General features: G+C 51.2%; 2 protein-coding genes across 6 annotated transcripts; both read right to left on the reverse strand.

Moving 5' to 3' along the window:
• Nucleotides 1–3,617: 3,617 nt before the first annotated feature.
• On the reverse strand, nt 3,618–14,241 carry TSPAN16 (tetraspanin 16). Of its 4 annotated transcripts, none has more exons than XM_044994486.1 (8): nt 14,140–14,241; nt 12,512–12,624; nt 11,675–11,872; nt 11,083–11,157; nt 9,849–9,956; nt 8,181–8,333; nt 7,507–7,590; nt 3,618–4,043 (listed from the first exon to the last, which is right to left on the reverse strand). In XM_044994486.1, exons 2-8 carry the CDS (start codon nt 12,578–12,580, stop codon nt 3,996–3,998), a joined length of 735 nt encoding a protein of 244 aa, XP_044850421.1. In that variant the 5' UTR covers nt 12,581–12,624; nt 14,140–14,241; the 3' UTR covers nt 3,618–3,995. The 4 variants fall into 4 exon arrangements, with proteins under 4 accessions (XP_044850421.1, XP_044850420.1, XP_044850419.1 ...); XM_044994485.1 differs by lacking the exon at nt 14,140–14,241 and adding an exon at nt 13,543–13,678; XM_044994484.1 differs by lacking the exon at nt 14,140–14,241 and adding an exon at nt 13,469–13,674.
• A 384-nt stretch (nt 14,242–14,625) lies between these two features.
• LOC123353422 (tetraspanin-1-like) lies at nt 14,626–24,395 on the reverse strand. 2 transcript variants are annotated; one of them, XM_044994482.1, is made up of 8 exons: nt 24,269–24,395; nt 22,733–22,799; nt 22,311–22,517; nt 19,554–19,628; nt 18,247–18,354; nt 17,520–17,660; nt 16,857–16,940; nt 14,626–15,556 (listed from the first exon to the last, which is right to left on the reverse strand). In XM_044994482.1, the coding sequence occupies exons 1-8, from the start codon at nt 24,349–24,351 to the stop codon at nt 15,500–15,502; spliced, it is 822 nt and encodes a 273-aa protein (XP_044850417.1). In that variant the 5' UTR covers nt 24,352–24,395; the 3' UTR covers nt 14,626–15,499. The 2 variants fall into 2 exon arrangements, with proteins under 2 accessions (XP_044850417.1, XP_044850418.1); XM_044994483.1 differs by lacking the exon at nt 24,269–24,395 and adding an exon at nt 24,075–24,153.
• Between the last annotated feature and the right edge of the window lie 84 nt (nt 24,396–24,479).

The raw sequence follows: 24,479 nt of genomic DNA on the forward strand, positions 1-24,479 counted from the left end.
TTCTGTCACTCATCGATCTTCACTCCGCCTATTTGGAAATCCATTGGTTAATGTGTACATGAGGGTGGGGCAATAGATGATGGACAGGACTCTGGACCTATAGAAGGAAGGGAATCATATGTTAGCCCAGTGGCGTTGGGGAGGCAAGAAAGGTGGGACTTTGAAGGGAATGTAGTGGAAATTGATTGAAGCTCTAGACAGATTGACAGCTACATCGGCCAATCATATTGGAAGAGAGTCAGGCTTTACCAGCTTCTATGGGGGGGTATCAGGTTAGAGAGCTCTTTACCCATAATCCTTTGGGTGTGTGGTTTTGCCTGGGCGTGAGCCAGGTGTGCTCTCTGGGATCATTAGCCAGCCTATGGCCTGTGCCTCAATGGGGCTGCCCATTCTGGCCTGTGACCTTTGCCCCCTACCTGAGCCTGTGACCTCTGACCCAGCGGTGAGGCCGTGACCTTTGCTCCCCACCCCAAAGGCAGAGCTTTCCGGCTCCTACCCCCCCAACGCCCACCACTGTCCCGTGGTTGTCGTCCCCCGGAGGCTCTGACCTCTGACCTCTGCCCCGTGCTCGTAGGGTCGTCCCCCACTCCCAAGCTACAGAGTCGTAGGCCTGGAAGGGACCTCGAGAGGCATCTGGTCCAGTCCCCTGCACTCAGGGCAGGACTAAGTATTGTCTAGACCAGCCCTGATGGGTTTGTCCAACCTGCTCTTAAAAATCCCCCATGGTGGAGACTCCACAACCTCCCTGGGCAATTTATTCCCGTGCTTAACCACCCCGACAGGAAGTGTTTCTTAATGGCCAACCTAAACCGCCCTTGCTGCAAGTTCAGCCCATTGCTTCTTGTCCTGTCCTCAGAGGTGAAGAAGAACAATTTTTCTCCCTCCTCCTTGTAACCTTTTATGTACCTGAAAACTGTTCTCATGTCCCCTCTCAGTCTTCTCCTCTCCAGACTAAACAAACCTAGTTTTTTTCAATCTTCCCTCATTGCTCATGTTTTCTTAGACCTTTAATCATTTTTTTTTGCTCTTCTCTGGACTTTCTCCAATTTGTCCACATCTTTCCTGAAATGTGGTGCCCAGAACTGGACACAATACTCCAGCTGAGGCTAATCAGCACAGAGTAGAGTGGAAGACTTACTTCTTGTGTCTTGCTTACAACACTCCTGCTGATACAGCCCAGAATGATGTTTGCTTTTTTTGCAACAGCGTTACACTGTTTAGCTTGTGATCCACTGTGACCCTCAGATCCCTTTCCGTAGTGCTCCTTCCTAGGCAGTCATTTCCCATTTTGAATGTGTGCAACTGATTGTTCCTTCCTAAGTGGAGTATTTAGCATTTGTCCTATTGAATTTCATCCTATTTACTTCAGACCATTTCTCCAGTTTGAATTTTAATCCTATCCTCCAAAGCACTTGCAACTCCTCCCAGCTTGGTATCATCCGCAAACTTTATAAATGTACTTTCTATGCCATTATATAAATCATCTATGAATATATTGACCAGAACTGGACCCAGAACCGATCCCTGCAGGACCCCACTCGTTATGCCCTTCCAGCATGACTGTGAACCACTGATAACTACTCTCTGGGAATGATTTTCCAACCAGTTATGCACCCACCTTATAGTAGCTCCATCTAGGTTGTATTTCCCTAGTTTGTTTATGAGAAGGTCACGCAAGACAGTATCAAAAGCCTTACTAAAGTCATGATATACCACATCTACCACGTCCCCCGATCCACAAGGCTTGTTACCCTGTCAAAGAAAGCTATCAGGTTGGTGTGACATTATTTGTTCTTGACAAATCCATGCTGTCTTTTATTTATCACTTTATTATCTTCTAGGTGTTTGCAAATTGATTGCTTAATTATTTGCTCCATTATCTTTCCGGGTACAGAATTTAAGCTGACTGGTCTGTAATTCCCCGGGTTGTCCTTATTTCCCTTTTTATAGATGGGCAATAGATTTGCCCTTTTTCCAGTCTTCTGGAATCTCTCCCATCTTCCATGACTTCTCAAAGATAATCGCTAATGGCTCAGATATCTCTTCAGTCAGCTCCTTGAGTATTCTAGGATGCATTTCATCAGACCCTGGTGATTTGAAGACATTTAACTTGTCTAAGTAATTTTTGACTTGTTCTTTCCCTATTTTAGACTCTGATCCTACCTCATTTTCACTGGCATTCACTATGTTAGACTTGCAATCGCCACCAACCTTCTTGGTGAAAACGGAAGCAAAGACGTCATTAAGCACCTCTGCCATTTCCACATTTTCTGTTATCGTCTTTCCCCGCTCATCGAGTAACGGGCCTACCCTGCCCTTGGGCTTCCTCTTGCTTCTAATGTACTTGTAGAATGTTTTCTTGTTTCCTTTTATGTCCCTAGCTAGTTTGATCTCGTTTTGTGCCTTGGCTTTTCTAATTTTGTCCCTGCGTACTTGTGTTATTTGTTTATATTCATCCTTTGTAATTTGACCGAGTTTCCACTTTTTGTAGGACTCTTTTTTGAGTTTCAGATCATTGAAGATCTCATGGTTAAGCCAGGGTGGTCTCTTGCCATACTTCCTATCTTTCCTCTGCAGGGGGGTAGTTTGCTCTTCTGCCCTTAATAAAGTCTCTTTGAAAAACTGCCAACTGTCTTCAATTATTTTTCCCCTTCGACTTGCTTCCCATGGGCTTTGACGTCTGACCTCGTGGTTGTCGTCCGTCTCCCCCCCCCCGCTGTACCTCTGCCCTCCATAGTTGTCACTCCCCCACCTGAGGCCATGACCTCTCACCTCATGGTTGTTGGCACCCCCCAACCTCTGCCCCAAGGTTGCTGTTTGCCAGGGCCACGAGAAAGGCACAATAACCCTCTGCTCCGTTGGGGGTTTCTAGCCCTTCTTCCTAGACACAGGCCCTGGGCTGTGTTAGTCACTGGTTGGGCTTTTGGTGGTTGGGCTTATGGCTTATTTGCATTTGGTTTTGACACCGGGAAGAAGGGTCACTGTCCTGATGAGAGGGGTATTCGCTTTCTGTAACTGTACCGATGTCAGAACCAGAAGTGACGGGCTGGATGCAGGAGTCTTTCGGGGCAGGTCTCTGGTCTGCGTTATACAGGAGGTCAGACTAGATAACTGCAATGGTCCCTTCTGGCCTTAAAGTCTATGAATCTCCGGAGCCCTAGGCCAGGTCTATGCTAGAGACCTCTGCTGGCATAGCTGTGTCAGTCAGCAGTGGGAAGAGGTGGGACCTCTGACTGGCAGTTGTGTTCACAGGAGCACCTAGTGTAGACGCAGTTATACCAGCAAAACTGCACTTTATAATAAACGGTACCATTTTGCCAGCATAGCTGTGTCCGCCCTAGGAGCGCTTTGCCATATGCTATATTGGTATTCCTAATGTGACGTAGCCCTGGTCCTGTGCCTTAAGCCCAACATCCTCCATTCTCTCTCCTTTTCTCTTCAGTGGTCTGAAAGCGGCATCCCTTTCTCAGTCCTTTCCAGGCCCCTGGCGAAAAGACACCTGCCTGTTCTGAATTAAAAGCTGATATCTACTCAGACAGGTAAGCAAGCTGTTGATCGGTATTTTAGGAAGATGAGACACATTTAAAAACACAGAGACCCTAGCAATCAGTCTCCCCATGTTTATTATCTCTGTTTAAACGGTATCTTCCCCCCCGGGGATGGAGAATAATAAATATATAAACAGTTCAGTACATTTGTCACTAATAACCGCGCATGTGTAGAGTGGTTTCCATATTCAAAGCTCTGGAGAAACTTTGATCCTGCATATTGATATGGCTCCCAGGATTTTCTGTTCTGTAACTATGGAGCTTGAAAACTGGGCAAATGAATGGTCTTGCTCCTACGCAAGTCAGTGGCAAAGTCCCAATGTAGGCTCTGGGGCAGGATCGTTAGTGCTTGGTACTATTTCAGCTTTGCTGTAATGTAGTGCAGCCCTGACACAACACAATTCCAAGGGTTTGGGAAGTCCTTCTGCTGTGTTTCTTCAAATGTTGTCATCCCAGTTTAACGTACAGCATTAAGGAGACCATCATAGCTGCTAGCTGCAGTGGGAGAGAAAAAAATATAGACGGAATGACTAAAATTCTTAAGGATTACGTCAAAAATGTTCCAACCTTGGTGCCTAAACTCATGATTATTGTTACATACATTTTTGGTACGTCTAGGTACCAAAGACATAGGGACGGGTCGGAAAGAGGTCCTGGAGGCCAAATCTAGGCTGTTAGGTAAGAGATTAAAGTCCAGGACCTCCATGGTAGCATTCTCTGAAATTCTTCCAGATCTGTGTGCAGGGCCAGTTAGACAGTCAGAATGAATGAATGAGACAATGGTGTTCAGAGGAGAGATTTAGGTTTATTAGGAACTGGGGAACCTTTTGGGGCAGGATGATTCTATACAGAAGGATGGGCTCCCCCTAAACCAAAATGGAACCAGGTTGCTGGCATGTAAAAATAACAAGGTTGCAGAGGAGTTTTTAAACTAAGGGCTGGGGGAAAGCTGATAGGTGCAGAGAGAGGAGCACCCGGTTCAGACGGAGACATGCCTCAGGGGAGTATTTATTAAAGGGGATACGATATATCCTAGTAAAGAGGCGAGGCTTGAACTTGATAAAGTACAGGTAGGAACTGAAGAGAAACAGTCAAATGAAAAAAGTCCCCTTCAGTTACCTCACATGAAGGCGGACAACGAAATACTGACAAATGTTATAAGTGCTTGTATACAAATGCACAAAGTCTAAATACTAGAAGGCTGAACTTGAGGGCCTGGTAGTAAATGATGATATTGATAGAACAGGCATCACAGACACTTGGTGGAATGATGATGATCAGTGGGATACCGGAATGCCAGGGTACAGAATATATAGGAATGACAGAATAGGTTGCACCTGTGGGGAAGGACAGTATATGTGAAAGAAAGAACAGAGTCAAGTATAGTAAAAATCTTAAATGAATCAAACACAATTGTGCTTGTATAAGAGCGTAGCCGTAGGAATATACTACCGCCCACCTGACCAAGATGCTGCTAGTCGTTATGAAATGCTCAGGGAGATTAGAGTGGCTACAAAAACAGAAACCACAATAAAAATGGGAGATTTCAGTTATCCCGGTACTGACTGGGAACATGTCACCTCTGGATGGGATGCAGAGAGAGAAGTTTTAGACATCATTAACGACTACTTCTTGGAGCAGCTTGTCCCGGAACCCACAAGGGGAGAGGCAATTCTTGATTCAGTCCTGAGTGGCGCACAGGATCCTGGTCCAAGAGGTGAATACAGTTAAACCGTTTGGTAATAGCAGCCAAAATGTAATTAAATTGAATATCCTTATTAGGGGAAAATACCAAAGAAACCCACCACAGGAGCATTTAACTTCAGAAAGGGGGACTATGCAAAAATGAAGACGGTAGTTAAATTGGAAATTAAAAAGAACAATCACAAGAGTGAAATGCCTGCAAGTTGCATGGAAACTTTTTAAAAACACCATAATAGAGGCTCAAACTAAATGTATCCCCCAAATAAAAAAAAGTAAGAGAAGCATTCAAGGAAGACAAATTATTTGCATCAGTCTTCACTGCAAAGGATGTGAGGGAGATTCCCACACCTCAGCCATTCTTTTTAGGTGACAGATCTGAGGAACTGTCCCCGACTGAGGTGTCAGTAGAGGGGCTTTTGTAACAAATTGATAAATCAAACAGTAATAAGTCACCGGGACCAGAGGGTATCACTCAAGAGTTCTGAAGGAACTCAAATGTGCAGAACTACTAACTGTGGTATGTAACCTATCGCTTAAATTAGCTTCTGTACCAGATGACTGGAGGGTAGCTAATGTGACGCCAATGCTTAAATAAGGCTCCAGAGGTGATCCTGGCAATTCCAGGCTGGTGAGCCTAACTTCAGTACCAGGCAGATTGGTTGAAACTACAGTAAAGAACAGAATTGTCAGACACGTAGATTAACACAATTTGTTGGGGAAGAGTCAACACAGCTGTTGTAAAGGGAAATCAGGCCTCACCAATCTATTAGAATTCTTTGAGAGGTTCAACAAACGTGGACAAGGGTGATCCAGTGGATACAGTGTACTTGGATTTCCAGAAAGCCTTTGACAAGGTCCCTCACCAAAGCTCTTAAGCGAAGTAGGCAGTCATGAGATAAGAGGGAAGGTGCTCTCATGGATCAAAGAGATAGGGAACAAAGGGTAGGAATAAATGATCAGTTTTCACAGTGGAGAGAGGTAACTAGCGAGGTCCACCAAGGTCTGTAGTGGGACCAGTGCTGTTCATTATATCCATAGCTGATCTGGAAAAAGGGGTAAACAGTGACGTGGCAAAGTCTGCAGACAATACAAGTTTACTGAAGATAGTTCAGTCCAAAGCTGACTGTGAAGAGTTACAAAGGGATCTCACAAAACTGGGTGACTGGGCAACAAAATGGCAGATGAAAGTCAATGTGGATAAATGCAAAGTAATGCACATTGGAAAACATCATCCCAACTCTACATATAAAATGGTGGAGTCTAAATTAGCTGTTACCACTCAAGAGAGAGATCTTGGAGTCACTGTGGATAGTTCTCTGAAAACATCCACTCAATGTGCAGCGGAGTCAAAAAAGCAATCAGAATGTTGGGAATCATTAGGAAAGGGATAGATAATAAGACAGAAAATATCGTATTGCCTCTATATAAATCTATGATACGCCCACACCTTGAATACTGCCTGCAGTTCTGGTCACTGCAGCTCAAAGAAAGAGATATAGAATTGGAAAAAGTGCAGGCCAATGAAAATGATGAGGGGATGGAGCAGCTTCCGTACGAGGAGAGATTTTAAAGACTAGGACAGTTCCGCGTAGAAAAGAGACGACTAAGGGGGATCTGAGAGAGGTCTATAAAATCATGACTGGGGTGGAGAAAGCGAATAAGGAAGTGGTATTTGCCTCGTCACATGACACACGAACCAGGGGTCACCCAGTGAAATGAAAAGGCAGCAGGTTTAAAAACAAGCAAAAGGAAGCAATTCTTCACACGACGTACAATCAACCTGTGGAACTCATTGCCGGGGGATACTGTGAAGGCCAAAAGTATAACTGGGTTGAGAAAAGAATGAAATAAGTTCCTGGAGGACAGGCCCGTCCGTGGCTATTAGCCAAGATAGTCAGGGATGCACCCAGTGCTCTGGTTTTCTCTAAACCTCTGACTGTCAGATGCTAGGACTGGACAACAGGCATTGGATTGTTTGATGATTCCCTGTTCTGTTCATTCCCTCTGGGACACCTGGCATTGGCCACTGTCAGAAGACAGGACACTGGGCTAGATGGACCTTTGGTCTGACCCAGTCTGACTGTTCTTATGTTTATGTGTAACCTCCTAGTATCTAACTGAGGTCAGGGCCCCGCTGTGTCCGGTGCTGCACATACCCATGGTCGATCTGTGCACAGCTGGCTAATTGTGCCTCATCGGAGTACTGAAAAGTGAACACGTCCCTTTAAGAGCAGGCTAACTGGGTTAAACTCACTTCCAGCAGGGCAGCTCCGGTGGCAGCTCCACCAAGCAATAGGCTCTTCTCTTTGATCAGGGAAACCAGCTTGCGGAAGCAGCCCTGAAGGGTGAAAAACACGGTGAGGCGCAGGCTGCTCTAAGAGCAATTGGAAACGAAAAGCGATGGCAGCCCATCCCCCGGTGGAATCCCACTGGCTTCAGCACACTTGCTGGGCAAACTGTGGTATCTTCCCTTCCCGACGGGGCGTGGAATTAGCCCCTGGGGGGCTGACTGGCCACCAGCCTATGGCTGTGCCTAAATCCATTGAGCTAAAGCACTTGCCAAAAGAGGCCTGTATACATTATTCCCCCACACTTTACAGAGAGGGAAACTGAGGCACGGGGGAGTGGCTTGCCCAAAGTCATGCTGCAGGAAGAGCCAACCCAGTGCCCTGCCCACTAGGCCCCATGGCCTTCACTTAAGGGGTGCAAGGTGCTTTCTGGTTTTGAATTTAGAGCACATGGGCACCGATCCGGCCATGAGATCCCTGTGGGTGCAGGGAGACGTCCAGGCAGCATTCGCTGCAAGGTCAGGGTGCTGATCACTCCCCCTACACACTCCCTGGCTCCCTCCGACTCCAGCAGACCCAGGCTAGGCTTTTAACAGCACTATTCCCAGTTTCCTTTTCAACCCCCAAGCTGGGCCGCGACCTCCTGGTTGATGACCACGCTGCTGACGTTGCGTCCGTCGCATGCGGAGCTGGTTGGATCTTTGCAGCAGCTTTTGGGATAAGTCAGGTTGGTCCGTATTTGAAAGGCAGAGCCGGCAAAGTCTGTGTAGTTCTGAACCCCGCAGCAGTTCAGCTGGGAACGACACACAACAGGGTTTGTTAGAGGCCAGGGTCTCCAGCGTTTAATTTTTCCTTCCTACCTCCCTCTCCGGCTGTATCCCAACAGAACGTCCTCAATTCCAGGGCCGCCCAGAGGATTGAGGGGCCTGGGGCGAAGCAATTTCGGGGTCCCCTTCCGTAAAAAAAAGTTGCAATACTCTAGAATCCGATATTCTCGTGGGGGCCCCTGCAGGGCCCGGGGCCTGGGGCAAATTGCCCCACTTGCCCCCCCCTCTGGGCGGCCCTGATCAATTCTCCTTTGCTCACATGGTGATTTCACCAGAGGAGAAGCATGTTTAACCCTTCAGTTGCTATCAAATGCCTGCGTGGTAAACGCTGGGTGAAATTCTAAGGCCTGAGGTCGACAGGTCAGACTAGATGAGCAAAATCCTCCCATCTTGTATTCTGGGGCGAGGTTTTTCCACCTTCTTGCGAAGCGTCAGAAATCAATCACAGCGCGAGATGGGACACCAGCCAGGACGGACCAGTGCTCTGGGCTGGTACAGAGACTCCTCCGTCTGGCTGGTGAATCTCACTCACATGCTCAGGGTCACCAGATCTGGGGTTGGGAAGAAACCCCAGCTCAGATTGACAGGGCTCTTTCGCCTTCCTCCGCAGTGTGGGGTGTAGGTCACTACTGGGGTCCTGGGGCTTGTCTCACCTAAGCAGTTGCCTGCCATGGCAGGGGCTGCAGGCATCGGTCACTCCTTGGTGGGCCCTAGTCTCTGCCCGTGGCTCACAAGACATTTGTCTCTGAGGCTTAGGCCGCTTTGATCTCACTAGTCACTGAGTGGCTTTGTGGCCTGTGCTGAACGGGGGCTCAGACTGGCGATCTCATCTGGCCTGAGACTGTGTGAAACTTCTGGCCCCAAAAATCTACACAGCAGATCCTCAGCACATGTGTATGGCCTGACTGCTTTGACCCCAGAGCAGCGTGATTCACACGGAGGATCTGGCCTGGAGACTCACTAGATGCTAGCGTTGAAGGGTGGGTGGGCATGTGGTTAAGATACTGCGGTGGGATCCAGTTCCCAGCTGTGTTACAGAACCACTTGGGCAAATCTGTGGGTCTCTTTTCCTGGTTGTAGGGTGGGCATACGGCCAGCCTCCCTTTCGCCTGTCCTGCCTCTTTAGATTGTAAATTCTGCTCTCTGTCTACGGCGTGTATGTACCAGCTGGGCATCTGCTCCCAACCTCTCTGCTATGATCCCCATGGTACCGATGGGGAACGGATGCCCAGGGAGCCCAGGTGACTGGCCCCAGGTCACACAGGGAGTGCATGGGAGAGACGGGAACTGAACCAGGATTTTCTGTCCTAACCACTAGACTGTCCTTCCTCTCACACCACCTTGTCACAGCAAGGACTGTCACTGTGTATGTGCAGCACCGAGCACACTGGGTAGGGCCTCTCGGAGCTATCGTAATACATGGGAACAAAATGTGTCGAGTCGTTTGACACCGGAGGCCTGGGGGGCGGCGGGTCCCCTACCTTCAGCATGAGTGCGTTCCAGCCATAGGACACGATATCATCGTGTTTGTAGCCGCTGTATTTCTTCTTCAAGGCAGCCAGCGATTTGTCTAGGACGATGCTGCGAGCCTTGAACGGGGGGAATGAAATGGGTCTAGAGCCAGAAAATATTTTCTCTTGAGATCCCAAAGTGTGGCCAAAGGTTTTCAGGGAGCGAGCCTCAGGTGGAGTAAATCAGAGCTGCTCCACCGAGCGCCGCGGAGCAGAGCTGCTGGCCACCCGCTGAATATCTAGCCCAGAGACAGCAACGCAGCCGCGGGCCAGCCTCAGACTAGCCAGCTCACTTTGCCCTAGTGCGGGCCCCGATCCTGCACAGATTTACTCACGCACTTCACCTGACATCTATGGCTCCTGCAGTGGGTGGGTGGAAATGAAGCCCATGTGGAAATAAGGTGCAGGTACTGAACAGGTGGGGTAATTAGCCAGTGGATCAGATTCCCAAGGGATAGGGCAGGACATCTTTCTAGAGGAGACGCTCACTGGTCTGGATACAGGAATAACTAGGTGAAATTTTCTGGACCATGTTACGCTGGAGGTCGCACTAGATCATAACAATCCGTTTGAGCCTTAAATTCCGTGAATCTGTGCAAGGTCTGGGCCTTACCTTTGTAGATGTATATCCAAGCCAAAGGAGAATCGATCATATTTAAATTTGCCTTTATAAACAATAAGAATAATGCGGTAGGAATAATTCTAAAGCAAAGAGGAACCGTTTAATCGGTTAAGCATGAGGAGTGGGTAGACCTCAGTTAAAGCTGTGAGTTGGTTTTGAGGGACAGAGCTGGTGGGAGGGGCGATTTCCTTTTTCTTTTCTTTATGTGCGATGACATTTTTGACAAAACAGTTAGTCAGAATTCCACCTGCGCTCAGAGTCCAGGTGATCAGAACTTGGAGGGGAAATTTTGTCAACATTCTTTTATTTGGCCACCAAAAGTTCCAGATTTGGAAACTCTGGGCTCGTTCTTTGGTGCAGTGCGATTCGAATGAGACGTCACTAGATGTTTAGGGTCCCACGTGACTCCTGGATTTTCCAAGGAACTCACAAAAGTTGGCCACTTAACTTCCCTTTCGAAATGTCTCCCCATTTGGAAAAAGGACCCAGTCCCAAGGGACTCTTCTTTGTAGGATCGGGGCCTGAAACTTTGTCAAGGAAAATGAGAATTTCCCACCTCAGAAGGGAATTCTGGATACTCACGAAGGAGGTGAAAGCGAATACGACGACAGCTGCTGTGATTTCGGCGATGAAGATGACCAGGATTATTAAGAAGTACTGTGAGAGAGAGGAAATCGGAAGATCGGGAGGGATTGCCAGGTGAGGCACAGGAGTCAATCAAAGGATTTAGCTCAGAGGGGCTGTGGCTGCCCGAATGAACAGGAGGTCAGGGGCTAGGGGGTCATGCCCACCCAGAAGAGTCTTGACAGCTGCTGACTGAGAGGCTGTCTGCTAAACAAAGCGCTCACGTGGGTAGAAAGCAGCGCGCACGGTCGGAGTCCCCCCAGAACAGAGAGGGCTGCGGACCACATGAGCTGCCAAAGGGTTTAAGTGGTGTGTGGACTGTCCCACTCCCTCTGAACGGGCGTGAGTTTCACCCGCTAAGGATGGAAAAGAACAGCTTGTGACTGCAAGGGAGACGGCTGTTTAGTCATGGTGTAAGCGACGTCTAGGGCTGAATGTAGGGGGTAAATCACGTGGCTGTGCCAATGGGTGCATCGTACCGGCATGCACTGGCTCACCCCCCTCGCGGGCCGGGACTCCGCCCCGGCCGACGGCGGCTGTGTGCACTCACCGTCAGCAGGAGGCATCTGTTCTCTCTCACCGCGCCCCAGCAGCCCATGAACCCCAGCACGACCACCATGCTGCCCACCACGATGCAGAAGTACCCGACGTGGGCAAAGTACATCGAGCTGGCGCCCAAGACCCTGACGAAGGAGGCGCTTCCCAGTTTAATCCACAGGCCCAATCCCACCATGGTGCAGCCAACAGCCTGGGGAGAGAATAAACGTATACGCGCGTGTGTGCGTGTGAACTAGTGCGTGTGTGGGCCCTCCGGCTTGAGCGCTCCGGCCATGCCCCCGACTCGCCCGGGGCAGGGAGCAGAGATGCCAGCCCGGTGCCAGAGGGGCCTGAACATCACTGCGAGCTGCCCCCTCTGTGCCGGTCCACGGCCAGTCCCTCCTCCCCGCTCAAGAACTGAATGGAGGCTGCTGAGCACGACACACAGTTCCGACCAGCCGTGGGGAGACGTGAACTTCGGGTGAAAGGCTACGTTACCTGAAGGCCGAGGGCCAGATCCCCCGTTGATGTAAATCATTGTAGCTCCATCAGTGAAGACAGAGATTTACACCGGCTGAGAATCTAGCCCCTAAACTCTGGGGGAGGCAGCTGGGCACAGGACTGGCTGGTTTTCTTCTTTGCTCTGCCCCTGACCTGCTGCGTGACCATGAACGAGTTTCTTCCCCGCTCTGTGCCTCAGTTTCCCCTCCCACCCGGTGCCTGGCTAGGCTGTGAGCTCTTCAGGGCAGGACTGTCTCTCACTCTGGGTCTATGCAGCCCCTGGCACCATGGGACCCTGGTGCCACCATAATACACCTAAATAAACGGGTGTCTGAGAACACAGGCTTACAAAGACAACGGCGTTGAAGCAAATCATGACAGTCTTCAGAGTGGCATAGCCAGTGCGCGAGGGAGCCATGGTGAAAACCGGTCAGCACGGCCGCTCGCAGAATGGGTTCTAGGCTGGAGAGACGGCAGAGAGATTTTCAGCTGGACTTGCTGCTGCAAACAGCTTCGTCTCAGATCCATTCCCACCTCGGTTTTAGGTTAAACCCACTAGCAACACAACACATTGTTGGAGGCTTTTACTTATGATGGGGCAAATGCTTTGATTTAAAAGCTGATGCTAGGCAGGGAGGCTGGTCTAGTGAGTACTGGCCTGGGGGCCAGGAGATTGGACTTTGCTTCCTGGCTCTGATCCAGACCCCTCATGTGACTGCGTCGTTCCGTGCCTCGGTTTCCCCATCTCAGGGCGGGGAGGGTAATAATCCTTTGTCGAGTTAGACTGGAAGCTCCTCGGGACAGGGACTGTCTGTTGCTGTGCATTTATGCAGCACCTGGCACACCAGGACCCTGATCTTAGTTGAGAGGGTCCGTGCAGCGCCTGGCACAGCGAGGCCCCAGTCAGCGCGTCCTATAAATAACGATCAGTGGTTGCGCTGAGAGGTTGTCACTGAGTTTGGGGGAACGGGGTCCCCGTGACGTGTGAAAATCCAGCCCCTCCCTCCCCCCGCGGGGGAGATTTCAGGACTCGACGATTGCCATGGCCTTACAGTGTCTGGGCTGTGGGAAGGAAAGCGCTTCTCCCCCCTCGCAGCCACCGTTAGCTTTAGCCCGGACTCTGCTGTGGGGGAAATTCGCCCCGCGTAGAGGGCTAGCAGGGGGCCTAGGCCGGCGCTTCCGTCTCCCTTCCCTGCGTCAAGGGCTTCGCCTCCCACCCACGATCCAGGCCGGGGCGTCCAGGGGCCGGCAGCCCTAGTGGGCGGCGTGGCGTGGCTGCCGCCCAGGCCTCGGGATCGAAACTCACAAGCCTGGAGCTGAGGGAGCGGCCGGCACGTTCGCTCTGAGCTGGTTCAGGGCCTGGAGTGTGAGTTTACGCACCCACGGGGCCTTGGGCTGGCTCCCCTGAGCCTCCTGCCTTGGCCGGCCTGGCTCCCAGCCCTGCAATGTGCCCCGGGGATCACGTGTCCTTGGCCCGGGCCCCTGCGCTCCGACTCGCCCGGCGCCTGCTGGGATTCCAACCGTCGCCCGATGGCTGTTGGAAGGGGCCGGGGGGAGGGGGGAGGCGGGATGGGGAGCAGGCTCCATTGTGAGACAGCGTCTGCCTCCTTCCTCCCTAGGGGCCAGAGAGCGGGACGGTTATAGGGGCTGTGCCTTGGGACGGCTGTAGGGTGTCTATAGGGTCTGCAGTTTCCCATCGCTGTAGGTCTGTGGCTTGGGACTAAATCATATCTTCCCCCCAGAACAATAGGGGACCCCGTTCCGTCCGTGCCCACAAACCGAGGGCTGTTCTTTAGGTCCCGTGTGTGGGACCCCACCCCTCTGCCACACCCTGCTACCCCCTGCCAGGAGCAGGGCCGTGCCAGCAGAGGGCACGGGGGCCAGGGGCAGGCTGAGCGGCACATGCTGGAACATGCAGCCCACGACTCTTCAGCTCCATTCAGCGGGAGATAGTTAAGGGGTGGGACTGGGACTCACGTGACATGGGTTTTGTTCCTGGCTCTCCCTGTGTGACCTTGGTTAAGTCACTTCCTCGTCCCGTGCCTCAGTTTCCCCATCTGTAAAATGGAGTTCTCCTTCCTTTGTCTCTTTAGAATCTTTGGGGGCCAGGGACTGTTTGTACAGGGGACCTCTGAGTGCCACCATAACACAAACAATAAATAGGCACCAAAAAACCATCTTCCTTTGAGAAATTAATCAGACAATTGAATTCCAGAAGGATAAGAGTCACCCGTGGGGAATTTAAGATCGTGTGCGTCCATAATCCCAAGGGTGAATTTCACTCCAAAATGAGCAAAGGGAAATCTTCTTTTTTCCCCTCCAAAACCCAGCTCTGCTCTTCCCAGAACCCCGTCACTTTCAAACAGCCACTCGCAATAGCCAAGTTAACAACGTCTGCATAGAAAGATCATGGATATTTAATTTATACAAATACAAGACATTGGCAGAAAAAACATGGTCGGATGCAGAAAACCAATGACACATTGTTGACTTGATCTTTTCCAAACACACACGAGGGAGGGAAAAGGGAGATGAAATATTTCATTAGAATTCAAGTTTGTGATGTGCTACATCAGTAACAGTGCATCGTTGAAGTGTTTCTCAGATTGTCAGGCATGTTTAAAGCTGTAGTGAGCACAGAGGGATGAATGGAATTCAGAATTATTCCCCCAAGTCTCTGCTTTCATTAAAAGAAGGGGGGAGGGAGCCAGTCTCTAGCTGTTACGGCTGCAAAGAAAACCTTCAAAATGTGAAGTAACCGATGCAGTGACATCTGCCTGAGTTTGCAGAGAGCCTGAATCAGTCACTCTGAAAGGGGTGACCTGCCCTTTTCATTGCAACTCAGACGCAATGAGAGTACGTTAAAACGTCAACATGGCTCACTGTGTCACTGCTCATAGCATGTGACAAATGAAAGGAAGTACTGTAAGAGCTACATAAATGATCCTCAGTCAGTGCGTGTTTTGGGTAGGGTCTACAATAACACGTGGTAGGGGGCATGTTGGTTTCATTCTCTGCTTTTAGATGTTTAGACTGCCACCTTTAAGCTAATTGCTTGTTGAGCACACAAGAAAAACAAATCAGATCGAATTTATCATTGAAACATACACAAAAAATAGCATGGAAAAGATACCATCCCAATTTTCACTGTAGTCTCAGTGGCGTCGTATCCATCTGATTGCTCAGTGCTATTACAGATTGACAGGAAATATCAGTGATTAGTTATGAATAAGAAAAGTTTGGTTTCTCTCGCAGCGAACATCGGGAAGAGGCAAAGGCAGGAGGCGTTATGGACGGCAGGAGAGGCGGTTTGTGTTTCCGGTGGAAATCTCGTTTTTCAGGCGTTTGTCCCGATCTGACAATACAGAACCAGGGAAACGGCCATTGCTGCCAGCTGGGAACCAAGGGAACAAAGAGGGAGACATTTACAAAGAGTTCATAGATTTTCAGATCATAATAGATCAGGGGTGGCCAACCCGCGGCTCCGGAGCCACCTGCGGCTCTTCAGAGGTTAATATGCGGCTCCTTGTACAGGCACCGACTCCGGGGCTGGAGCTACAGGCGCCAACTTTCCAGTGGGTCGGGGGTGCTCACTGCTCAGCCCCTGGCTCTGCCACAGGCCCTGCCCCCACTCCACCCCTTCCCGCCCCTCCCCTGAGCCTGCCCCATCCTCGCTCCTCCCCCCAGAGCCTCCTGCACCCCACGAAACAGCTGATCGGGAGGTGCGGGGAGGGAGGGGGAGGCGCTGATCAGCAGGTCTGCCGGTGGGCAGGTGCTGTGGGGGGGCTGCTGACTATTACTGTGGCTCTTTGGCAATGTACATGGGGAAATTCTGGCTCCTTCTCAGGCTCAGGTTGGCCACCCTGTAATAGATCATTAGATCTTCTAGTCTGACATCCTGTAGAACAGGCCAGAGAATCCCCCCCGTCCACACTGCACTGTAAACCCGGGGCTGCAGGGCCTGGACTTGTGGCCTCTTTCCACGCCTGCACTTGAGCCTCCGAGCTGGGTTTACCGTGGCTAGACCCGGGTCTCACAGCCGGGCTGACACGTCCACACTGCGCTCCGCTGACCTTCTGACTCAGGTTTGTGGCTTGCGCTGTGTCCACACTGCAAAGTGACAGGGCTCGGACCTGAGCCTCAGCAGGACTCGGGCTCAGAACCACCCCCCTTAGCAGGGTGCTGGGACCCGGCCCTGAGCGGTTGCCGACCCAAGTCACACGGATGTGTGCTTGGACGGAAGCAAGGTTTGGGCTCAAACGGCAGTCAGAGCTCAGGGTGCAGTGTGAACATACTGCAAGGACTGCATTTCTCCAGCCCTCGGCTCATAGTTCATGGGAGTGGCCCACAAGCTATTACAGCCATTCACTCCTGGTGTGACGCTGGGGGCAGTTTAAACTCCACTCCCCGAACAGCTATTCCAATGCCTCTCACGCCTATCCCGCCATATCCCCGGCTTCTCAACGTCACGCCTGAGCTCTGACACCGCCAAACTTTTCAAGCCAAGATGCCGAGGGGCACGATCCAAGGAAAGATGACTGTCCCCCATTTTACAGGTCAGGAAACCGAGGCACGGAGCAGGGGCAAGGGGTGGTGGGGGGAGTTACTTGCCAGAGGTTACCCAGCAAGGCAGTAGCAGAGCCAGTTCTCATGAGTCGTAGCCCATGAGTATGCCACAAAAGCGTCAAGCGTACCTCAAGCACACCGATTCCTAACGCCACCCCTCCAACGATCCTCCCGTTCCTGCTCAGGAAGGTCTGGAACTCATGCAAGCAGCCCTGGGAAGGGAAAGAGAATCACAGATGCAACAGCGGGGCCAGTGCATCTCCTCTCGGCTCTAGTGGCAGCCTCTCCCCACAACGGCCCATAGCAGCTCGTTAACCAGGGATGAGATTATAATATCAAACCTAGGGCCAGATGCTCTGTTGGTGTGAAAAACCAACGGCAGTTCCACAAACTGTCCCGGGGAAAGTTTCTTCTTAGGCCAGGTCTATACTAGACAGGGTTGGCTGATAGAGCTATGCAGCTTTATCAGCAAATCCTCCTAGTGGAGATGCAGCATCTCCCAGCAGAAGAGTTCATAGAGGTGACCAGACAGCAAGCAGGGCAATTCCTTTGTCTTGGAATCTCAATCCAACCAGTTTTCCCGGGAGCAACTCTGCCTCAAGAACTGACGAATCAGAGCCCGAGGCAGACAGCAAACTCTACCCAGAGTCTTGCTAACCCAAAACGAAGAACACAGAATTTCTTCCCAAGACTGAAAACTTGCTCAGACTGCTAAAAAAAGAAGAATTTGGAAGACCGCGTATGTCAGCGCCACTCCTATGGCAAATACCTTGCTAAGCTCTCTTCCTTACCTGCTTGGTGCTGTCCAGTTCAGATTCCAGGCATTCATGCTTGGGCGGCAGGCAGCAGCCCGTGGGATAAGTCTGGCTGTGAGTTTGGTAGAAGTAGGAGCTGTTGAAGTCCTTGTAGTTGTTGAAGCCACAGCACTTCAGCTAGAACGAGAATGCCAGCTGGTTTACAGCCGCAGCCACGGTTTAGATTCACGGCCAGGACGGTTTGACTGCTGGGAGGATGCGGCTGTTCACACAGGCAGTGTTGTAAAACCCTTGCCCTGCCCGGAGAGTGGATCACAGAGGCCGGATCGCTAGCGGGAGTGGGTGGCTTTGCATTTAGCTTGGCTGGGATGCAGGAGATCTACATTCAGTTCCTAGCTCAGCTGTACAGTCCCTGGGTGCAAGATTCTGTGCCTCAGTTTCCCCCATCTGGAAAATACAGCTAATGATCCTTCCAGCTCCCCAATGGGCCAGCTTAGACTATCCAGAGCACAAAAGCCCTCCAGCCACACCCCTAGGAGTGATGTAAGAGGTGCCTCTGCAGGTGCTTAACTTCAACCATGTGCTCAAGTCCCACTGGAGTGAGATGTGTGCTAATGGGCTTTGCTGAATCAGGGCCTTCCAGCATGGAGCTTCCTCTCCCCTCCACCCCCCCACACTGCTGGTGGAATTCCCCCTGCCCCCCAAGCACCGGCTGGCCAAATCCATCTCTTCCGGGGGGAATGCCGAAATGCGCGCTGCTCACCTCCTTCATGGTTGTGTCCCAGATTGCAGTCACATCGTCCCGCCTCCCGTAATCCTCTCGTAGGGTTTTCACAGCCCAGTTTTTCAGGTGCTCAATGAATATATCAGCCTGGAACCCAGAGACATGCACAGATAGGCACCACCTTGTCTTTCGGGAGCTGTTTGGTTTTTCCTTTATTGAGTTTTGCAGACCAACAAAACAACTCCCGGTGCAATGAGCCAGGCTTTTAAATGACCGCACCAGCCCTCGGGAGACACACGGGCAGACTAGTGTTATAACTTTATCTTCTCTTTGTTTAACTCAGGGACGGCCAGCCTGGATCAGACCCATGGTCCATCTAACACAATATCCCATCTTTGACAGTGGCCAAAGTCACATCCTTCAGAGGAAGGTATAAGATCAATTTCCTTCCCAGCACCCTTTATTTGCATTAACTATCACAACTCTGCTGCTCGTAGGCATGTAATCACCAACCCCTCTCTGAATTTTGCTATGTTCTCAGCCTAAGCACCATCCAGTGGCAGAGAGTTCCGCAGACCAATAGCACGTTGTGCGAAAACATATTTCTATCAATCAATCTTGAGGTTGCCACCTTTCGATTCCAGTCAGTGTCCCCTTGATCTTGTGTTTTGACAGGGGTTTTAAATGTTGACCCAGGGAAAAGTCATTGGGATTGGAGCGGGACAAATTATTATTGGGGGCGGGGGAGATGCTTATTGGCCAAAAATGCAGTTTGGGTTGAATTTGCTGCATAGTTTCAGCCAAAAAAAAAAGAGTGGGGGGGTCTCCTAAAAAGTCAAAACATTTCATTTCTACGTTTAATTAAATTTAACAAAAAAAACCTAAACAAACCCCAAAAGGGTAAAAAAAACCCACCCAAACCCAAAACAATATTTAAAACAATTTCTGTTCAGTGGCTCACTCAGCTGCCTCTAGGTTCAGTGAGTACAAGGCCTTGTTATTTACATGGTTATTTACAACATCTAGGGAGACACGCCTAGGCCAGGGCCCCAGGGGTGCTGCAGGAGAGAACCCAGGAATCCTGACTCCTGGGACTTTCCACCTCCCTTAGCAGAATCCCCCTGGGTCCTGTTTTCGAGGCGGAGGAGAGCAGTCGAACAGCTCCCAGCCCGTGGGGCTCTGACTCAACGCCAGATGCCGGGAGTGGAAGACAGCGGCGGCTCAGCGAACTGCTCTGTTCTGTACACTCCCTGGGCAGTGGTGGAGACAGGATCCTGGGCCGGATGGGCTCCGGTCTGCCCCAGGCTGGCAGCTCGGATGTTCTCAAAGCCCAGCCTTTAACTTACCACGGAAGAGAAGGCGAGGACTACGACGGCCCCCGCGACCTCCGCGATGAAGAGAATCAGGATAATGACAAAGAACTGGAGACAGAGAGAGACCAAGATCAAAAGCCGCCCGTGCCCAGCACAGAGACCTCCCCCTTTGCAAGAGCCATCCCCGGGGGCTGGAGCAAAGGGGCTTCAGGCAAGAGCTGCTACTTCTGCCAGTACCAGGTGTGGCGGCTCGCGGGTGGTCACGTCAGCAACGGACCTACGTGGCTGTCATGAACACACAGCTCAGGGTGGCATCAAATCCCTCCTTCACCTGTAAAGCTCAAATAACCTGGGTGGCACCTGACCAAAAGGGGAGAAGATACTTTCAAATCGGTGGGGGAAAGTTTTTGTTTTGTGCTCTGTGTTTGTTCTCTCCGGGACAGCGAGGAACCAGGGCAGGGGAAATACATCTCTGAAAGCCAGACCTGAACTAAGCATGTACAGTTACAAATTGTAAGTAATAGCAAGGAAATGAGTTAGATTATCTTTTGTTTTAGCTTGTGAATTTTCCCTAGGCTAAGAGGGAGGTTTATTCCTGGTTTGTTTTGGGTTTTTTTTGTAACTTTAAAGTTTTGCCTAGAGGGGAATCCTCTGTGTTTTGAATCTGATTACCCTGTAAAATTACCTTCCATCCTCATTTTACAGAGGTGCTTCTTTTACTTTTTCTTTATAATAAAGTTCTGCTTTTAAGAAGCTGATTGGTTTTAGTGTCGTAAAAACCCAAGGGGCTGGTCTGTGCTCACCTTGTTTGCTCTCAAGGCTCCCCAGGAAAGGGGGTGAAGGGGCTTGGGGGGATATTTTGGGGGAACAGGAACTCCAAGTGGTCCTTTGCCTGAATCTTTGTCTAACTCACTTGGTGGTGGCGGCGATACCATCCCAGGGTAAGGAATTTGTGCCTTGGGGAAGTTTTTAACCTAAGCTGGTGGAATATAAGCTTAGGGGGTCTTTCATGTGGGTCCCCACATCTGTACCCCAGAGCTCAGAGTGGGGAGGAAACCCTGACAGCGGCCAAGGGCCAGATTTGGGTATTGAGGCACTGAAGATGCAGAGCCAATGGGAATTAGGCACCCAGCTCACTGAGGCACTTTCTACATTCCAGTAGGCGCCTGTTTTATTAAAGGGTTCAGCAGTCCGGCTGCCAAAGGTCTAACGAGGTCCAGCGGCTGGAAGTCGAAGCTAGACTCATTCAGACTGGAAATAAGGTGCAGGTTATTAACCGGGAGGGTAATTAACCATTCAAACAAGTTCCAAAGGGCTGGGGCAGCTTCGCCCTCGCTGGCAGCGTTCAAATCAAGACAGGATGTTTTTCTAAAAGATCTGCTCTTGCTCAAACAGGAACTGAGTCGGGAAAGGTCGATCGGCCTGTGTTATACAGGAGGTCGGGCTGGAGGATCATAATGGTCCCTTCTGGCTTTAGCATCTAGGAATCTGCTTCTGAACTACCTTGTAAATCTGGGTTCCAGCCCCGAGTGAGTGGTCTGGTGTTAGCTACGGAGATACCGACTTTTGGACGAGTCTGAGCTCAGAGCTAGCTGGGAAATTATATTTCCCCCCTGGAAATTTTGACAAAATTTTGTACATTTTCATCAAATGTTTCTTAGAAATATTTCAGGTTTTCATCCACCTCCTTCCCACAAAAAGTTCTGGTATTTTTCTATCAAAACCTGACATTTCTCCAAGCCACAAAACACCGGTTGCTGAAAACCAATTCTCCCTCCCCGCACTGGCTTTCAGGGGTGCGGTATTTGGGGCAAAACCCTGCACATTTCCAACAGCAGTGGGAATTTTGGGGGGGGAAATGTCCGAAAAAACCTTGAGAGGGAAATGTTCCCACCTCCCAACCCGGAGCGATGGCAGGGGTGGGGCAGAGCTGGTGGATGAACTGGAAAAATCATTTTGTGGGAAATATCTCACCGGTTTCCACGGTGGGACTCAAACCCAGGCCTGCAGAGTGATCAGCCAGCCACCGCCTCATGCTGTCTACCTGGCAATCTGCAAGCCCCAGAGGGGGCGCACCATTGGCCGGTCTGCCCCGAGAAAGCCAGCTGACCGTTGGTTTAACAATCCCTGATCGGCTCCTTGATCCTCCGTAAGCCCCTGGGCGTCCCAGGAAGCACCCAGAGGATAACAATGTGACGGTTCTGCTTCTCTGCCTCTGTACAACCGGTACTGACCTTGGCACCAACCTGTCTCCCGCCCGACCCCTGGAACCCCAACGCTGATACCGGGTGCTGGCCCTTGGCCTGGACTCCATCTCTGGATCTGCCCCTCAGCTTGACTCAAGACTCAAACCCTGGGTTTGCTGTTCAGCTTCTCTGACCCCGGGCTTCGGTTCCCGGCTCCCAAGGTCCTCCCTCTACTCCTGCCTACCCTCACCCAGGAGCCCGACAAAGACGGAACTGGTTCGGCAGAAGTTGCCACGACCTACGTCCCCATTGTAGGTAGGGGAAACTGAGGCACGCAGCGGCGCTGTGCCCAAGGTCACTCGGAGTTTGGGACAAAGCCAGAATTGGAAACAAAATGTCCCGTGTCCTAGCCAACCCCCTTAACAACCCCTCTGCCCAGGAGCACATGGTGCGCAAAGGCAGGTCTGGCAGTTATCCCCGCTGCATACTGGGGAGAATGAAGCACAGAGGGGAGCTGGCTGGCCTGAGGGCCCGGAGACCCCTGGATCCCAGGCCAGTGCTCTGTCCGTTAGCCCCCAACCCCCCCGTTGCCCTGCAGCCCTACCAGCAGCAGCATGCACTTGCTCTCCTTCATGGCCCCGCAGCAGCCCAGGAACCCCATGAGCAGCAGGAAGGTGCCGACAGCGATGCACAGGTACCCCACGTTGATCAGCTGCATCAGCTGGGGCGCGGCGGCCCCCAGGATCTGCACAAAGGAGCCTCCATCCACCTTCACCCAGATGCCAATGCCCAGCACGGCCAACCCGCTCAGCTGCGGGGGAGAGGAGAGAGGCTGGTGAGCAGCGAGCGGCCTCCCTTCATTCCCCACCGTGGAAAAGGGCCGTACAGGGCCACGTTCTGCGCAAGGCTCCGTTCTCCAGCTGCACTGCAGCTCCCAGGGTTACCCCCAGCCTGCAGGGGCCTTCTCCTCCCCTTCCACCCTGGATCAGAGCCCCCAGCCCACCAGCCAGGGCTTTGCCTACTCACAAATATAACGCCGTTGAACACAAACATCATCAGCTTCAGGAATGAGAAGCAGCCCATCTTCCAGCACCTACGCGGAAAGGAGAAGGGGGGCAGTAAAGACGGGGGGTCGGCATGGCCCCGCTCAGTTGGGGGGGTGGGGGGCTGTGCAGCGCCTAGCACTACAGGGGGCCCCCCTGTCTCGGCGTGAGTCTCTAGGCACTACCGTAATACACACAATAAATACGGTTATTGCTCCGACCCCGCAAAGCCTTCTCAGGCCCAGACTTGTCCAAGCCGCCTGAGATAAGAAGGGTGATTGGGGGTGAAGCTGACCACACAGGGGACAGAGATGTGTTTTTCCCCACTCTTTATAGTGTTGCCAACTCTCACTATATTTGGGGTTTTTTCTTAAAGCCTCAGCCGCTGGAGTCAGGTGATTTTATGAGACTCACAGTTTTCATTTAAAAAAAAAGAAAACAGCTTTCTAGCTCTCCCGGCTGCAGAGAGAAGCTCACAGGTGTGACCCCCAAAGACTCAACAAACGGAAGGCAAAGAAACAGATCCCCAGAGAACTGCTTAAACGAAAAACAACAGCTCATGATTTTCAAAAGGCCACAGTGACGATTTCTGAACGGTGCGGCTCAGCCGCGTTCCAGACGCGGATATGAAATAACTTTTCCCCCCCGGCCAGGTTGCAGTGTAGTTGATAAGGAATCTTATGCAGCTTCCAATTGATAAGGAATGTATAAAAGATGAGTACCTGGCGGTGAGACGTTTTCATAAATAGTCCCTCAATTGTCAAACCACTGACATCGCTTATAACCAGGGCTTATAACTGTCTAGAACATCATCCCCCGAGGACCTTACCAGCTGACAGCAAGAGCCTCCAGGAGCTCCAGCCGTTTACGGGTGAGGACATACATGTGACTACAGGGAGCTCTTCAATCTAACAAAAGCCAATGGCTGGAAGTTGAAGCTAGACTTGTACTAAGGCGCAAATTTGTACTGGGGAGAGTAATTACCCACCGGACCAGCTTCCCCCGGGATTGTAAGCACTGGCAGTTTTTAGATCAGGGTGGGTATTTGTCTCAGGTCTGAACGGATGGAGGGAATCCCCAGGGCCTGTGTTCTCCAGGAGGTCAGACCAGAAGATCGCAATGGTCCTTTCTGGCCTGGGGATCTAGGAAGCCGTGAACACGGATCACACGAGCTGCTCATGTCTGTAATAGGCTCAGAACGTTGGTACATCGTGTGTTAATCCACCACCGAATGCGCGACCGCAGTAAAAAGCAGAGAGAGGAGTAAAGCACCATAAAGGCGGCTGCTGGGTTTTAAAGCCAGATGGGACAATTGAGAACAATACCTCACTCTTAGCTTCCTCTGTCGTAGGTCGCGAAGCGCTCCGCAAAATGAGGCCAATCTCATTAGCTAGCAGGGGAAACTGAGGCAGGGCCGTGCCAGGCCAGGTGCTGCGTGGGTACTAGAACCCCAGTCTGCGAGTCTCCTGCTCTGGGCACTGGCCCATGCTCCCTCTGACGCGCAGGCCTAGAAACTCACCCAGCAATGCCTGCCTCAAGCCCCTCACGTCCGGCTGTGCTAGATTTGGAAGGACGTCCTGTCTTGACTGACAGCGGGCACATGATGGAGAATCTGCCCTGGCCCTGTGGGGCAGCTGCTCCAATGGCTAATTCCTCCCCACCCCCAGTTCAAAATCTGCCCCTTCTTTCCAGTCTGAATTGTCCAGCTTTGGCTCCGGCCGCGGGGTCTC

Source organism: Mauremys mutica, chromosome 20 (assembly GCF_020497125.1).
Source record: "Mauremys mutica isolate MM-2020 ecotype Southern chromosome 20, ASM2049712v1, whole genome shotgun sequence".
In the NCBI taxonomy this organism is placed as follows: Eukaryota; Metazoa; Chordata; order Testudines; family Geoemydidae; genus Mauremys; species Mauremys mutica.

Bases quoted from the DNA above. Each gene is read 5' to 3' on its own strand.
- LOC123353422 (XM_044994482.1), bottom strand. From the start codon at position 24,351: ATGTGCCCGCTGTCAGTCAAGACAGGACGTCCTTCCAAATCTAGCACA. The intron at 22,518-22,732 runs GTGAGTAGGCAA...TCTCCCCCGCAG, and splicing joins TGTTCAACGGCGTTATATTT to CTGAGCGGGTTGGCCGTGCT. The intron at 16,941-17,519 runs GTAAGGAAGAGA...TTCCCTTCCCAG, and splicing joins AACTGGACAGCACCAAGCAG to GGCTGCTTGCATGAGTTCCA.
- TSPAN16 (XM_044994486.1), bottom strand. From the start codon at position 12,580: ATGGCTCCCTCGCGCACTGGCTATGCCACTCTGAAGACTGTCATGATT. The intron at 11,158-11,674 runs GTGAGTGCACAC...TCTCTCTCACAG, and splicing joins ACAGATGCCTCCTGCTGACG to TACTTCTTAATAATCCTGGT. The intron at 4,044-7,506 runs GTGAGTTTAACC...CTCCCACTGCAG, and splicing joins CCGGAGCTGCCCTGCTGGAA to CTAGCAGCTATGATGGTCTC.